Genomic DNA, 15,662 nt, shown 5'->3' with positions numbered 1-15,662 from the left:
GGCAAGTACACAATGCGCTATAGCAAAATTCTCTCTATAAAAAACTTAATAAAAATAAGTAGGCAACAATTAAAAGAGTTGATATGTAGCAATGCCAATTCTAAAAATGAACTGGTCATTCTGAACATGTAGTTCTAGATGTGACTGATCGATTCTGTGATGCTTTTGTTATTAGTCTTCATGAGCTTATATTACATTGACTGTACCTTAGAAATGCCTGGCTATGCCTCATTTTAGGCCTTTTATCTGCCCCTACTCTCAGATCCTAAGCTTCCAGCTTACATGAAGAAACAATCAGGAAATAAATTACAAGTGGGCTATGGGGCTGACTCGCTCCTCTGCTGTCCCTTCATAGCCAGTTTGGACAATGAAAGAGATAAGGCCATACTCTCAATGTGTGAGTTCATGTTTGCTATGGTCTACTTTCTCTTGAAAAAAAAAAAAAAAAGAATGTTATCATTAATGAATGCATTTGTATTTTTTTCTAGATTAAGTCTGGGAAAAATATATATTAAGTTAGAAAAATTAACCAACATTCTATCCCCCACTGCCCCCTTTGAAAAACTAGAATAAATAGTTTATTTGTAAAACTGGTCTAAGTACACACATAGTTTGTTAACTCCAAGGAAAGCATATAGGGTGATGTACCCCTTTTTTTCTTTCTTTCTTTTTTTTTTTAATCCCTTTTTTAAAATTTTTGCTAGAGGGCAAAGATACTACTAGAGAAAGACAGAGAGAAAGGGAAAATGACAGATCCCTCCTGCTGGAGCATGGCCATGCCACAGTCACTTCTCCATGTCTCCATTCAGGATTTGGGGCACTCAGGCCAGCATTTTTTTCCAAGCCACCAGGTCTGAGACCCAAACTGTATGGTTGGCCATGCAGAATTTAGCTGCCTTAACCACCAAGACAAGAGCTAGCCCGTAATCATTATCTTAAGTCAGACCAAACAGTGTGATTAATTGCTAGCCATATAACCAAATCACCTGTGACCCCACATGAGAACTTCTGTATTTGTAATTCCTGTTGTGATTTTGCTTAGTCTGTGTCTGTCTGGACACTAACAAGTATGAGACTGACGGGTGTTTTTCCCCCAGTTTTTTGTTTGTTTTGTTTTTTTCATTTAGGTCTTATAAGAGTGGCCTGTTTTAAAATAACATCAGCTTTTATGAGTTGCTATGCCTCTGTGAATCATTAATATTATCAGATCTACAGTCTGGTTTTTATTTCTATCACGCCAAAAATTGCAGAGACAGACTTTAAAGAATTCTTCATTTGGGTTCCCCCTGTTACATCCACTATCATATCAGTCTAGAAAATAGATTTTTGTCTTATAGAGTTTCATACCTCTATAGTAAACCAACCAACCAAAAAAAAAAAAACCCCGTAAATTTACTATGTTTCTTTATTCACTCCTTAAAGTTGACCAACTTGGGGGCCAGAAGGTGACAAGGCAGTTAAAAAAGGTACTGGATTTCCACGTGGCTGACCATAGTTCAAGTCCCGGACCTAGTGGCTTACTTTCTCACTTTCTCTTTCTCACATATATGCCCTATAGTAAATTTTATAATAATAATAAATAAATTTTTTTTTAAAGTTGACCAGTTTGAAAAAACAGCTTTATCTTAGGCATCTTTCTGTTAGCCAAAAGATGAATATTTTCAGATTATGAACACTCATAGACAGGGATCTCTTCAACAGCCTTTTAAAATGTAGTAATGTTATCCTAATATACTTGTTAACATGCTTTTCAAGGAACTTTGAAAAGAGCCATTCCATTTTGTATCATTCTAGAGTAATATTTTGATGTAGGAACTGTTCCTCGTATCTTTTTTGTTTGTTCATTTGTTTGTTCGCTGTTTTACTATAGGGCACTTGCACTCACTAGAGAGAGAAGAGAGAGAGAAAGTGAGAAAGCAAACCCCGGGAATGATGGTCACACTACAGTCCCTTCTCCTTTCTTCTTTCAGGATTTTAGGTACACATGTATATGCACCTGGTGTTTTTTCAAGCCTCTGAGTCTGAGACAGGAACTACATAGTTGGCATGTGGATCCAGCCCCCTTAACCTCTGTACCACCTGCCGGCGCAAGTGTCTTTTTTACATTTTTATACAAATCACTTACATTTTGTGTTGAGGAAAATTTTTTGTGTCCTGAAAGTCCTTCATATAACTTGGGATGATAAATGGATCACATACCATAGGAATTAGCCTTTAAGTATGGAAGGTACTGCCTTTGTGGGCTAGGCCTCCAGGGAATGTCAAACATAACTGACCATGGGTGTCTCTCCTATAGTTTGTCACTGTACAGACCATTTCTGGAACTGGAGCCTTAAGGATCGGAGCCAGTTTTCTGGTGAGTATGGAAACTCCATTCAGGAAAGACCTGCAAGTTGAGGATGACAGGGTTTCCCATTGTACATATATTTGACTGCTGAGCCGGAAAGAGATTTCCTCTTTTTACAAAGTGGTAGGTTTCCCATTCCCTGATTTTAAAAACTGAAAATATTTTAAAGAAATATGAAGAAAGAATAATAGTAATAATAATAAATTCTATTGAGCCCTTACTATTACTAGGGAGTCGTTGTAGTCTAGCTTATTTAATCCTTAGGAAGGAGACACAATCGACCTCATTTTGCAGATGAAGAAAGTAAGGACCAGCTGTGGTGGCACAGTGGTAACTACATGCTATGATGCTCAGGCCACTGAGAAAGTCCTCCGTTCATGTCCCAGTGTCACCCTGCACATACAAGGCACATGCATACATGCTGGCGATCCTAGCTGGTTATGGGTGGATCTCTGTGGGCAGACCCTGTTGGAGGTGCTCTCCACCCCACTGAAAAAAATAAATAACCTTAGGAAAAAAGTTTAAAAGTCAGGCCCAATAGGTCCTTGGCCATATAGCCAGTATAATTGTCCGAGCTAGGCTGTCTCGTTGAGTCAGTCTCTCAACCACAGAGAAAAGCCAGGTTGCAGTGGAGAAAAACGTCCTTTCAGTAGAATATACATTTTTGGGCTCTCTCTGCTTAATTTTTATTCCCTTTCATCCTATCTTTTAGCAAAGATTTTTTAAGTTCAGCCGAGATGTCTTCCTGCCCAAACCATCCTGGGGCAATCACACACCCATCTTCAGGGATGCTGGCATGCAGCTACAAGGTTATCGATACTACGATCCTAAGACTTGTGGTTTTGACTTCTCAGGCGCCATGGATGACATTTCGGTAAGCGTGGCTTTCAGGGTGGGAGGAATGAAGGAACAAAGAATAACCTCCTTGTGGACATTATATATTCTCTCTCTGAGTCCTGATGTCTGACTTAAAATACTGACCCAGACTTTGAGTTAACTTTGTCACTTATCAAATGATAGTGACCCTGTGACATTTCAGATAAACTATCTCTTTTACAGCAGTCATCTCTTGGTTATTTTTCTCTTTAGAAAATTCCAGAGAAAAGTGTTCTTCTCCTGCATGCCTGTGCCCATAATCCCACAGGAGTGGACCCTCGCCAAGAGCAGTGGAAGGAGATCGCAGCAGTGGTGAAGGTGAAGAGTATGAACTGATTAGTGACAGTTCTGTGTTTAGTGACTAGCCTTCTTAACAGCAAGAATTAATTAACGTCGAGCCTACAGGAAATTTTACATATAGATGCTGCCAGGAAAGGGCTCCTTGTTTGCCTAATTGGTAGTCTGTGATTGATGATACATAAGCAGTTTGAAAATAATTTGGGGCCAGCCTCAGAGACTAGTGGTTAAGGGAGCCAGAGCCCACATGACTGACAGTGGTTTGAATCTCAGCCCCAGTGGCTTGATATGTGCATATATGCCCCAAATCCCGACAGGATGAAGAAATGGAGAAGGGATTGTGGCATGATCACACTTCATTGGGGATGCTTCCCGCCTCTCCCCTCAATGTCTATTATTGGCTGGCCTCCACTGGTCCCAGGATATTTGCCATTGGTGTTTTCTTAGTGTCTCTTTGTGGAAACATACCTATCACACAAAAAGAAAAAAATATATAGGCAAATATCTTAACTCAAATAAAAACATCTCCTAAACTGCCATAAGGGGAGAAAATTGTCTCTATGGGGCAGACGAGATCCTAAGAAGCACAAGTAACCATCTAGGGCATCTTCAGACAAGCTGTCTAAAGCTTTGGTCCTCTCTTTCCTTCCCAGAAAAAGAATCTCTTTGCTTTCTTTGACATGGCCTACCAAGGCTTTGCTAGCGGTGATGGTAACAAGGATGCCTGGGCTGTGCGCCACTTCATCGAACAAGGCATTAATGTTTGTCTCTGCCAATCATACGCCAAGAACATGGGCTTATATGGTAAGCTAAAGGACCCAGTGTGGTATGTGCTCTGATGAGTCTGAAGAGGAACTTGGAGAGAATGCCATAATGGCATCGAGTTTGGGGAATGTGTGTGCATGTGTGTGAGTATGTGTGTCCCTTCTTAACCAGGTAAGAAAAGGTGGTATAGGGAGTGTACTGATTTTTTTTTTTTTTTTACCCATTATCTTCTTTGATGTCTTTTAATTCCTTCAATAAAGAAAAGTTACTACTGCTTCTCTAAACAAAAAAAATTGATTGATCCATGAGCCAAGAAGATAGATAGAATATAGAGACTTGAATGCTCTTGAGCACTCAGACTTTCTGTTGTGCCTGGCTTATCAACCTGGGTGCTGAAATAGTTGCTATTTATAGTAGTTTATGTTTGTGGTCCTTCTGATAGAAAGATAATATGTAGCATATTTTATCATGATTTGCTTTAGCATGTTAAATAGAAGAACTGTAAGATAAGATCCATGTTGTCTTTTCAGGTGAGCGTGTGGGAGCCTTTACTGTGGTCTGCAAAGATACTGATGAAGCCAAAAGGGTAGAGTCACAGTTGAAGATCTTGATCCGTCCCATGTATTCCAATCCTCCTCTCAATGGGGCCCGGATAGCCTCTACCATTCTGAACACCCCCGATTTGCGAAAGCAATGGTAAAGACTCATTGCTACTCCCCAGCCTCCCACCTGTTCCTACCAGTCTTAAAGTTGGTTTATATGAGGGGGTCTTTATAATGTTCAGGGAAGTGCTTATAAAAAAACCTGTACATGGTTTTCAACTTTTTTCTTTTATCTTTTGTTTTTTTCTTTAGTTTTTTTTTTAGTTTTTTGCTATAGGGTACATGCACCACTCATGAAAGAGAGAGAGACAAAGGAAGTGAGAAATCACCCCCTCCCCCAATGGGATTGGCCATGTTGTAATGCCTTCTCTTGGGATTTTGGGCATCCACATCCACGTACACCTGGCATGTTTTTCAAGCTACCAGGTCCAGGACTCAAACCGCACAGTCAGTCATGCAGGACCCAGCCACCTTAACATCCACACCACCTGCTTGCCCTCATTTTTTTTTTTTTCTTTTTTCTGGTACCAAAATAAACTTATTACTTTAATTCCATTTTCCATGAACTTTTTGAAACCCCCTCATCATCACCCTCTAGCAATACCTCATATTCCATGTATGGAAGAAGGGGAAGGGAGAACAGAATTATTTCGTCATTACTTTCAAACAAATAAATTGGTGTTTACCTGTGAAAGGCATAAATCAGAAATGAGCAGTTCCTTTTACTCTGTCATTTCCATGTTAAGTAAAATGTGAATCAAGCTCAGTGTTGAAGTCCTTACATAAGAAAACTTCCATAAGAATGCCAATATTTTTTGTAAGAATTATTTATTTATTATTATTATTATTATTTTAAAATTTGCTAAAGGACACATACACTGACCAGAGAAGACAGAGAGAGAAAGTGAGAAAGCAAGCCACCAGGTCCAGGACTCTAAACTATAGTTGACCATGTGGGAGTCCTGTGCCCCAACCACCACGCCATCTACCAGCCCCAAGTATACCATATTTTTGTTTTTGTCCTAATAATAGCTAGTATTGATTAAGTATTTCTGCATCTTTCTTTCTTTCTTTATTTTGGAGAAGATTTTGGTATAGGGCGCATGCACTCACCAAAAGACACAGAGAGAGACAGAAAGAAAGAGACAGAAAGCAAGAAATAACCCCCTGGGGGATGGCTATGCCACAATCCCTTCTCCATTCTCTTCTTGGGATCTTGGGAGCACACACTCCTGGCGTGAGTTTAAACCACTGGATCCGGGACTCCAGCCACAGTTGACTACATGGGAGTCCAGCGACATAGCCATTACGCCAACTAGTGGTCTCACATCTTTTTTTTTTATTATCTACACTGTAACAATCTCAACACCTGTTCTGTTCTCTCGCTCTCTCTTTTTTTCCTTGGAGAGGTTTTTGCTATAAGGCACATGCACTCACCAGAAAGACAAAGACAGGGAGACAGAAAGCGAGAAATCATCCCCTGGGACGATGGCCACGCCGCAATCCCTTCTCCTCTTGGGATCTTAGGTATGCCCGTACACGAACCCGGCGTGAGTTTAAGCCACTGAGTCTGGGACTCGAACCACAGTCAGCTACATGGCAGTCCAGTGACATAGCCATTATGCCAACTGCTGGTCCTGTTCTGTTCTCTAAATTAGGATTATTCAATCTTTTGACTACAGTTCACATAAAAAATATATTTGACATCATAACTTCAACTATACATTGCTTATATGCATATATTATTTCTTCAATGTGTGAGAGAAAGACAGCACCCCCAACAGGATCTTAATGCCATGATTCACACCACTTATGGTTCTAAGCATTTCAGATAAGGGATACTCGATCTGTATTTTAGTGTTTAACCCACAACTTTTGCCCTCATCTTCCTGTGTTTTAGAGTGTTTCATTGACTTCTTTTAATATTCAAATACATTAAGTATTTTAGTTGCCTGATCAAAATAATGTTCTGAATGAAAACAGAATGCCATAAAAAACTGTTTTCAGGCCAGCAGGTGGCACAGAGGTGGAGGTTAAAGTGACTAGAACCCTTGGGGCCAGCAGGTGACATTGTGGTTAAGGCACTGAACTCCCACATAGCCGATCGTGGTTAGAGCTCCAGACCTTTGGCTTTCTCTCTCTCTTTCTCTGATGAGTGCACTTACCCTGTAACAATTTTTTTTTAATATTTACTAACTTCTATTTATGTGTTTTGTTTTGTTTTTTAATTTGACAGGAGAGAGTCACAAAGAGAGAAGAAGAGGGAAAGTGAGAAAGCAAGCTGCCAGGTCTCGGGAGTAGAACTGTGGTCAGACATGTGGAGGTCCATTGCCTCAACCATCATGCCACCTGCTGGCCCTCTATAACAAATTTTTAAAATAATAATATTAATATATATTTTTTTTTTAATAAAAGACTAGATCCCACATAACCAACTGCATGGTTCACATCCTGGACCTAGCGGCTTGAAAGTCACACTGGGAGGACCAGCAGATGGTGTAATAGTTACATCACTGGATTCCCACATAGGCTGCGGTTTGAGTCCCAGACCCAGCAGCTTAAAATTCACACCGGGTATATCTGCATGCATACCCATGATCCCAAGAGGAGAGTGAAAAAGAAGGGATTGCAGCATGGTCATCCCCCCTGGGGGAGGGGGGTGATTTCTTGCTTTCTGTGTCTCTGGCAGGCACACGCATGTGTAGTCATGCCCAAAAATCCTGAAAGGAGAATAGAGAAGGGATTGTGACATGTTCACCCATATGGGCCCCCCCAAGTGGGGGTAGTTAGTGATTTCTCACATTCCCTCTCTCTGTTTCTCTCTGACAAGCACATGTGCCCTATAGCAAACAAAAAAATTTTTTTAAAGTTGTTCTCCCTGACCAGTGGCAGCATGGAACTCAGTTAAGGGCTAAGGATTGAGGCACATGAGAGAAGCTCTCAACAGAAGTTGGCATCAAGCACTGTGAACCTGACTTGTTCGGTGCTCCGAATGAGCTGCATCTCGGGGTTTTCTTATAGGTTGCAGGAAGTGAAAGGCATGGCCGATCGCATCATTAGCATGCGCACTCAACTGGTCTCCAACCTCAAGAAGGAGGGTTCCTCCCACAACTGGCAACACATCACTGACCAGATTGGCATGTTTTGTTTCACAGGGCTAAAGCCTGAACAGGTGAGTGGACTCTAACTTCTCTGCAGCTGAGCAATTGATTGATCCTTGCAAATCAGAATTCCTTATTGGTTACCTTCCAATTCAGGGTTACTCTAAAAAAAAAACACTTGGAACCCTTTTTGGTGAAGGTATTAGGTAGCATTCATTTGTCTTGTTTTTATTAGTTGTTTACCTATCTGTGTGCCCAATGAGGTTGCAAACTTTAGAAGAGCACAGCATCAGCCGGAGCCTGAATATTGATAAGAGAAATAGCTGCATAGCTGACTTCTAGTTTTATGCTGAATCTGTAATATTTTTTCCCACTCATTCATGCCTCAGAATTCATCATCCTACTTTAAATTAGCTTTTTATTCTTCTTTCACTCTAAGCTAACACACCAAATTCTGGGACTAGGGCTTAAGTGAGAAAACAGCTTTTGTTATCTTTCCATTGTATCAGTTGGCTGTTGGGCCAAACCAGGGTTGGGAAATCTCTCTGACCTGGAAGTACCCAAGCTCTTCTCTCTCTGCAGGTGGAGCGGCTGACCAAGGAGTTCTCCATCTACATGACAAAGGATGGCCGCATCTCTGTGGCAGGGGTCACCTCTGGCAATGTGGGCTACCTGGCCCATGCCATTCACCAGGTCACCAAGTAATTTTCCTGGTGCAAGGGAACAGAGACAACCTTTCTGTCTTCAGCCTCTGCTATTGTGAGATTCACACTGAGGATGAGGGAGGGTAGATGGTGGTGAGTGGATCATTTCTTTCAACCACAGTGTTTAACTCAGCAATTGAATAATGTGTTTCTTAGAAAAGAACATGTAGTGAAATAGGACAGAGGCATCTGTGGTGGCATCTGGAACTTTGTGGCTCTAAACCAAACATTTCCCCCTCATCGTTTTGTATCCAGCTTTTCCGAAAGTTTACATGTGCAAGAAAGTCATAGCACCAAAAAACTCAACCATGCCATTGACATTTTTCAGAAGCTTTATCTAAGGTACCCAATGGTGTTAGAGGTCATTCTGTGAATCAGTCTTATGAAATAGCACACATTAGAGACTTTGAGAGAAGACCTAGTTCTATTATTAACAATCAGCCTCATGTTGTTGCTCCTATAACAGCTACTTTGTCAATAGACCATATTTTCAGAAATTGTGTTTTATGAAAACCAATGAGTCTGCTGCCACTGCAGCAGAAAAAAATAATACTACACTGTTTTCTATCTTATTTAAGGAAAAAAGAGATGGCTCTCTTCTCCCTTATCATTACTGTTCTTTTCTTTAAGCACAAAGATCTTTGACCTGAATTTTAATCCCCTTATATGGCTTAATTAACCATCACCCCCATTCTATCAGGATTTATTTAAGAATGAAGAGTATAACTTACTGCTCATGCCCATACCCTCTCCCCTTTTTCAGCAAAGACTAGTGGAAAGTAGGTGACTGCACTTTATTTCAGCATCCTCTTCAATGATTGTGTAATTTGTCTCCTATCGGGATGTTGCCTCTGCCCACTTGGACATCTAACCTTCATTCAGTGTGGTTGTGCAGTTATTCATCTCATATCATGTCAGGCAGGAGGCTGTTCTGATTTTGTGTGCTGCCAGCTTTGGAAAGATAACCACCATCTGCTCTAATCATGTAGACTTATTGCAGCCTCGTTTCTCTGTTATAATAAAATACTGTAGACCCCGACCACTGTCTACTATGTTGTCTTTTTTTCTTTACTAGGAAGGGGGGAGTGTATTTCTGAAATCGAGAGTCATATCCAGCTGACCATAAGCCAATAGATATGTTAGCTTTTCAAATGTTGACTGAAAGAAAATACATCTTTTTCTTTGTTTGCCATCTGGCTTGTCCACTTCAAAGATGCCGAGGGTGTGGCTATAATCCCTTGGACTTTGGGGGAATAAGTAGAGTCCTAAGAAGGATCCCATGGATTTGGGCAGTGGGTGGAAGGGATGGAGAGGAAAAATTGCAACTTTACATGTTTATCGGAGCCAAGGATGTAAATAAAAAGTGTGAAATTAAAGTACAGAAACAAAAAGTAATGTGAACTGAATGTAAGATGACCGTTGGTCATCAACCTTGTCCTCAATTTTGAGGAGCAGTAAGTAACAGGAACTGAAACCAAAAGGCCAACCCAGGTCTAAGTTTTTTCAAGGAAAGCAGAAGTCTTAATTTTTTTTTTTTTTTTGGAGAGGTTTTCGCTATAGGGCACGTGCGCTCACCAGACAGAGAGAGACAGAGACAGAAAGCGAGAAATCACCCCCCAGAGGGGATGGTCACGCCGCAATCCCCTCTCCATTCTCCTCTTGGGATCTTGGGCACTCATGCACACGTGCCCGGCGTGAGTTTTAAGCTACTGGGTCCGGGACGTGAACCGCGGTCGACTACGTGGGAGTCCAGCGACATAGCCATTACGCTAACTGCTGGTTCCCAGAAGTCTTAATTTTTATGGGAGGTTATTGGTACTTAAAACCAGTTCAATTACTTGCACATGATTAATGAGCAAGATACGAACAGTACGTTGCCAGTCATCACCACGTCACGTGCCTGTCAGCAGACATCAAGCAAAGGCACCTGCTTAGCAGTGCCAGACAGGCAGTAGAGAAGGAGTCAGGCCCAGAGGCCGAACATAAGCCCTGATGCAACTTGGTCCTTTTCTCTTGCTTCTCCAGAGGCACAGTGTGTGGCAGGGAGGGAGTCAGTCACTCCTGGCTGTTGGCTTCTCTGCGTTCCTGTTGCCAATGGATATACAAAGGTGGTAAAAGGATAAGTGAGCAGACCGGTTTACTAAGTATCTTTGAAAAAGTTTCTTAATGGGGAAAAATAAATAAACGTATTAACTGTTCTAGAAAGGGACTGGCAGCCTAGGTTATTGGAAACTACTTTAAATTTTCTCTGTCTGGAGCAAAAATGGTTGAAAGTTGGCTAACAACACCTCAACTAATGTAAAAGAAACTTGACCTCCCTACTGACCTTGTTATTTCTAAACATATGTATTACCAGTTCACCCTGGACTAAGTCCCGTTGCTCATGTGGTTTGTGTTGGTTGGTTGGTTTTTGTGTTTTTTTGGTTTTAGTTTTTTTTTTTTTTTTTTAATAGAGATTTTGCTATAGAGCACATGCGTTCAACGGAGAGACAGAAAACGAGAAGCCATCCCCAGGGTGGGGGGCGGGGGGAGGCATGACACAATCCCTTCTCCATTTTCCTTCCAGGATTTTGGGCACGCACATACACACGCCCAGTGTGAGTTTTAAGCCACTGGGTTTGGGACTCAACTGCAGTCAACTACATAACCATTGTGTCATCTACTGGTCTCCCTCGTGGTTTGTGAACACTGATAGGATTTTAGAAGTTCAGACCATTTGCCTACAACTGTTTTCTAGTATCCTAGAATAAATTTAAGATACTAATATTCTCTAAAGAACTATTTTATTTCTTTATTTATACATTTGTTTATTATTTTTAATTTGACCAGAAAGGGACAAAGCAAGAGAGAGAGAGAAAGTGAGAAAGCAAGCCGCCAGGTCCAGGACTCAAACTGTTGTCGGCCAGGTGGGAGTCCAGCACTCTTAACCACCATGCCACCTGCCCCGGTATTAATCTTTTTCAGTTTTGGGGGGGTGGAGGGGTTAGAATAGTTTGCCTACTCGAAAAGAATAAGCATGCCTTTGTTCTATTACAATTTTAAGATAAAATAATTCCCAGATCTGGATGGTTTATTAAAAATATTGGTCTGGACTCCCACTTAGCCAATCACAGTTCAAGTCCCAGATCTTGCGGCTTGAAAATCACACCAGGCACGTGTGCATGCACACCAAAAATCTCAGAAGGAGAATGGAGAAAGGACTGCAGCATGGCCATTCCCCGCCAGGGTATGATTTCTCACTTTTCCTCTCACTATTTCCAGCAAAAGTTCATGCCCTAGGACAAAAACCTTAATAAATAAATGTATGTATGTATGTATCATTGACTTCCTGACTTCACATCTGGTTATACTGACTCACTGTGTCTAGGATAAGGAGTCTTTTTTTGGAGAACTTTTTGCTATAGGACACGTGCACTCACCAGAAAGACAGACAGAAAGCAAGAAATCACCCCCCCCTGGTGGGTGTGTGGCCCTGCTGCAATCCCCTCTCCTCAATTCTCCTCTTGGAATCTTGGGCGTGCATGCACACACACCTGGTGTGAGTTCAAGCCGCTGAGCCCAGGGCTTGAACCACAGTCGACTACATGGGAGTCCAACAATGTAGCAATTACACCATCTGCTGGTCCCAGGAGTCTATTTTTTTTTAAGTAAGAAAGGAACCTCTGTAGATGATTCAAAGACAGCTGTCCCATGGGTCAGCTATGAGAAACCAAACCATCTCAGGTTTCTATCTAAATAACCAAAATCCCAACTTACTCAACCAACTTGAGAATTTTATTTTAAATATTTTCCTTCTGTAGTGTGGATTTTTCTAAAGAATTATTTAATTTTATTATTATTTTAATTTGCTATAGGGCACGCACACTTACCAGAGAGTAGGAAAGAAAGAAAGCAAGCCTACAGGTCCAAGACTCAAACATGGTCAGCCATGTAGGAGTCCGTGCCCTAACCCCCTTGTCACCTGCTGGCCTCTGAACTATGGATTTTTATTCCTCATGGAAATTATTGGTTTACTAGTAGCTAATGATAACTGAAAGACCAGTTTTTTTCTCAATGAAACAAAAATGTTGACCACTATTTTCTCTTGACAATAACAGAGAGGGAAGAAATAACTCCTAAACAGGGCATGGTTACACTGCAATTCCTTCTCTATTTCTCCATCCTGTTAGGATTTTGGACACACATGCACATGTACCAGGTGTGTTCTTCAAGCTGCCAAGACCAAGATTTATGACATACTCCACCCCCAGCCTCAGCCAGCCCTGGTCATGGGTATGTATAAACCCTACATGTCCAGGGTGGCCTTGGGTCTCAAACCCAAGACCTTCCATGTGTTTCAGCATTGCAGAACATTGCATTACTGTTGCACCACTATCCAGCCCCATTTAACATTTTTTAAATGACAAATGTTCAGAAATGGAGAACAGTTGAGTAGGTTTTCAGGAGTCACAGAAAAGGGCCTTACTGGAAGGAGGTGAATATGAAAAGTACAAGAGGGATCCTTTTGGTGATGGAGATGTTCAGTATTTTGTATCCAATGTGAATATGCAAACCCATTGTATACAATTTGATAAGATTATATAGTATTAAATACCAAAACATGAGTACAAATAAAACTGGAAATACCTGAATAAGATCAGTAGATTGTGTCAGTGTCAGTATCTTTGTGATACTGTACTAATGTTTTACAGAATGTCACCATTGGAGGCCAGCAAGCAGCATAGTGGTTGAGGCACTGGACCATAGTGGTTGAGGCACTGTGATGGTCGATCACAGTTTGAGTCCTAGACCTGGCAGCTTGAAACACCGGGCATGTGTGCGAGCGTCCCCAAAATCCTGAGAGGAGAATGGAGAAGAAGGGATTGCAATGTAGCCATCCCCCCAGGTAGTGATTTCTTGCTTTCTATCTATCTCTCCAGGGAGTGCACATACCCTATAGCAAGGTACACAGGACCTGTTTATATTATTCCTTATAACTACATGTGAATCTACAATGATAGCAATAGTTTAACATCCTGGGACCTCCCTGAGCATGTTGAGTTTGCACGCATGCCCATGATCTGGGCTGGATGAGACAGGATAGATCATAGCATCGGAACCTGCTTGGGGCTGCCTGATGAGGAAATAAATTAGTTTTTTAAAATTCAGTTTAAAGATGTGACTTGGGACCAGCAGGTGGCATGGTGGTCAAGGAGCTGGATTTCACATGGCCCACTCTCCACAGTTCAAATCCTGGGCCTCGTGGCTTGCACATATGTGCCCAAAATCCTCAGAAAAGAGTGGAGGAGAAAGATTGCAGTATGGCCCCCATCTCCCCTGGGGGTTGATTTCTTTCTTTTCCTCTCTGTCTCTCCAGCAAGCATAAGCACATGTGCCCTATGGCAAAAGCCTTTTAAAAAAAAGTGACTTGGTGCCCTAGCCATGTGGCATGGTAGTTAAGGTGGCTAGATCCCACATGGCTGACTACAGTTTGAGTCCTGGACGCAGTGGTTTGGAAAATACCAGCGTATGTGTGCATGCCTGAAGTCCCAAGAAGAGAATGGATGAGAAGGGGCTGCCATATGGATCCCCCCTAGGGAGCGATTTCTCATTTTCTCTCTTTGGTGAGCACATACACCCTATAACAAAAACTAAAAGACTAACTGATTTGAGTTTCTAAGGCATTCCCCGTGTTTCCTCATTAGTGAGGACCTCTGATGCATGGAAAAGTAGGTACAGTGGTGGACATATCCCCAACACACAGAAGAGGAAATTGGGTTTTCTCTCTCTCTTTTTTTATTTATTTATTTTTTTTGAATAGGTTTTTGCTATAGGGCTCATGCACTCACCAGAAATCAAAAAGAGACAGAGGGACAAAAAGTGAGAAATCACCCCCAGGGGGGGATGCCCATACTGCAATCCCTTATCCTTTCAGGATCTTGGGCACACACGCACATGCGCCCAGCATGAGTTTAAGCCACTAGGTCCAGGACTCGAACCACGATCGACTGCATGGAAGTCCATCAACATAGCCATTACACCAACTGCTGGTCTCCAGATGAGGAAATTGAATGCTAGAGATTAATGTGACAATTTTGGTGTAGAGCATAGCCAAGAACAGAAACCAAGGCTCTGGACGCCCATTCATTCCTTTAAAAAGTATTGGTTGAAGGTGCTGGATCCCACATGGCTGACGCTGAGGTTCAAGTCCTGGACATGGGGACTTAAAAAAAACACCAAGCTGGGGCTGGCAGGTGGCTTGGTGGTTAAGAGTGCTGGACTCCCACATGGCCAACTGTGGTTCAAGTCCCAGACCAGACAATTTGCTTTCTCTGTCTCTCTCTCTCTCTCCCTCTCTGATCAAATTGAAATAAAATAAATGAATGAATAAATAAAGTTAAATAAAAATAATTTTAAAAAAACACCAAGCGTGCGCAAAAATCTCAAAAAGAGATCGGAAGGGATTGTGGTGTGGCCAACCTCTTGCAGGATGATTTCTTACTTTCTATCTCTCCCCACCACCCCATGGCAAAAACCTAAAAAAAAAAAAAAAAAGTTTAAAAATTGTAAGTAGTATTTGAGTACCTACAATGCTTTAAACAGTGTTCTAGAATCGAGGACCTGGAGTTGTAGCCACAAACAACACTGGGACCAGCCCTCTCTTAGCAAAGACCACGGGGTACTGAGACAAACTGTTCACAGTCCTCAGTAAATAGCCGTGAGCGTGAAGGTAAAGACAGAGGCAAGAGAGGATGAGACCAGTGTTGACCCGAGTCTGGCGCCAAACCTCCTATTGCTGTTCCTAGGAGAGAAGTGTTTGGCTTGGCCAAGAGGCCAGGACTAAAAATAAAACGATAAACAAAGGCTCGCAGGGCGCGATGCTGGCTCAGGGCCAAGAAGTCCCTTGAGGAGGCAGATAGTGGGTGTGGTCCAAGACTGAAACCTATGGGAAAACTACAGCTCCCAGCGTGCCCCTCGGCCTGGCCAAACC

The 15,662-nt window shown here is 41.9% G+C and overlaps 1 protein-coding gene across 1 annotated transcript in view; it reads left to right on the top strand.

The window, feature by feature from the left end:
• GOT2 (glutamic-oxaloacetic transaminase 2) overlaps positions 1–9,731 on the top strand; it is a 31,250-nt gene extending 21,519 nt beyond the window's left edge. The window contains exons 4-10 of the mRNA XM_006148458.2: positions 2,297–2,356; positions 3,060–3,221; positions 3,437–3,541; positions 4,174–4,324; positions 4,816–4,981; positions 7,909–8,059; positions 8,571–9,731. Coding sequence (XP_006148520.1) covers positions 2,297–2,356; positions 3,060–3,221; positions 3,437–3,541; positions 4,174–4,324; positions 4,816–4,981; positions 7,909–8,059; positions 8,571–8,693 — 918 coding nt within the window. The 3' untranslated portion in view covers positions 8,694–9,731. The remainder of the gene's footprint in view (positions 1–2,296; positions 2,357–3,059; positions 3,222–3,436; positions 3,542–4,173; positions 4,325–4,815; positions 4,982–7,908; positions 8,060–8,570) is intronic.
• The last annotated feature ends 5,931 nt before the right edge of the window (positions 9,732–15,662 follow it).

This window comes from Tupaia chinensis, unplaced genomic scaffold (assembly GCF_000334495.1).
Source record: "Tupaia chinensis unplaced genomic scaffold, TupChi_1.0 Scaffold000235_1, whole genome shotgun sequence".
NCBI classification, from domain to species: domain Eukaryota; kingdom Metazoa; phylum Chordata; class Mammalia; order Scandentia; family Tupaiidae; genus Tupaia; species Tupaia belangeri.
Note: the sequence above shows the minus strand (reverse complement) of the source record. Positions and strands in the feature narration are given on the sequence as shown.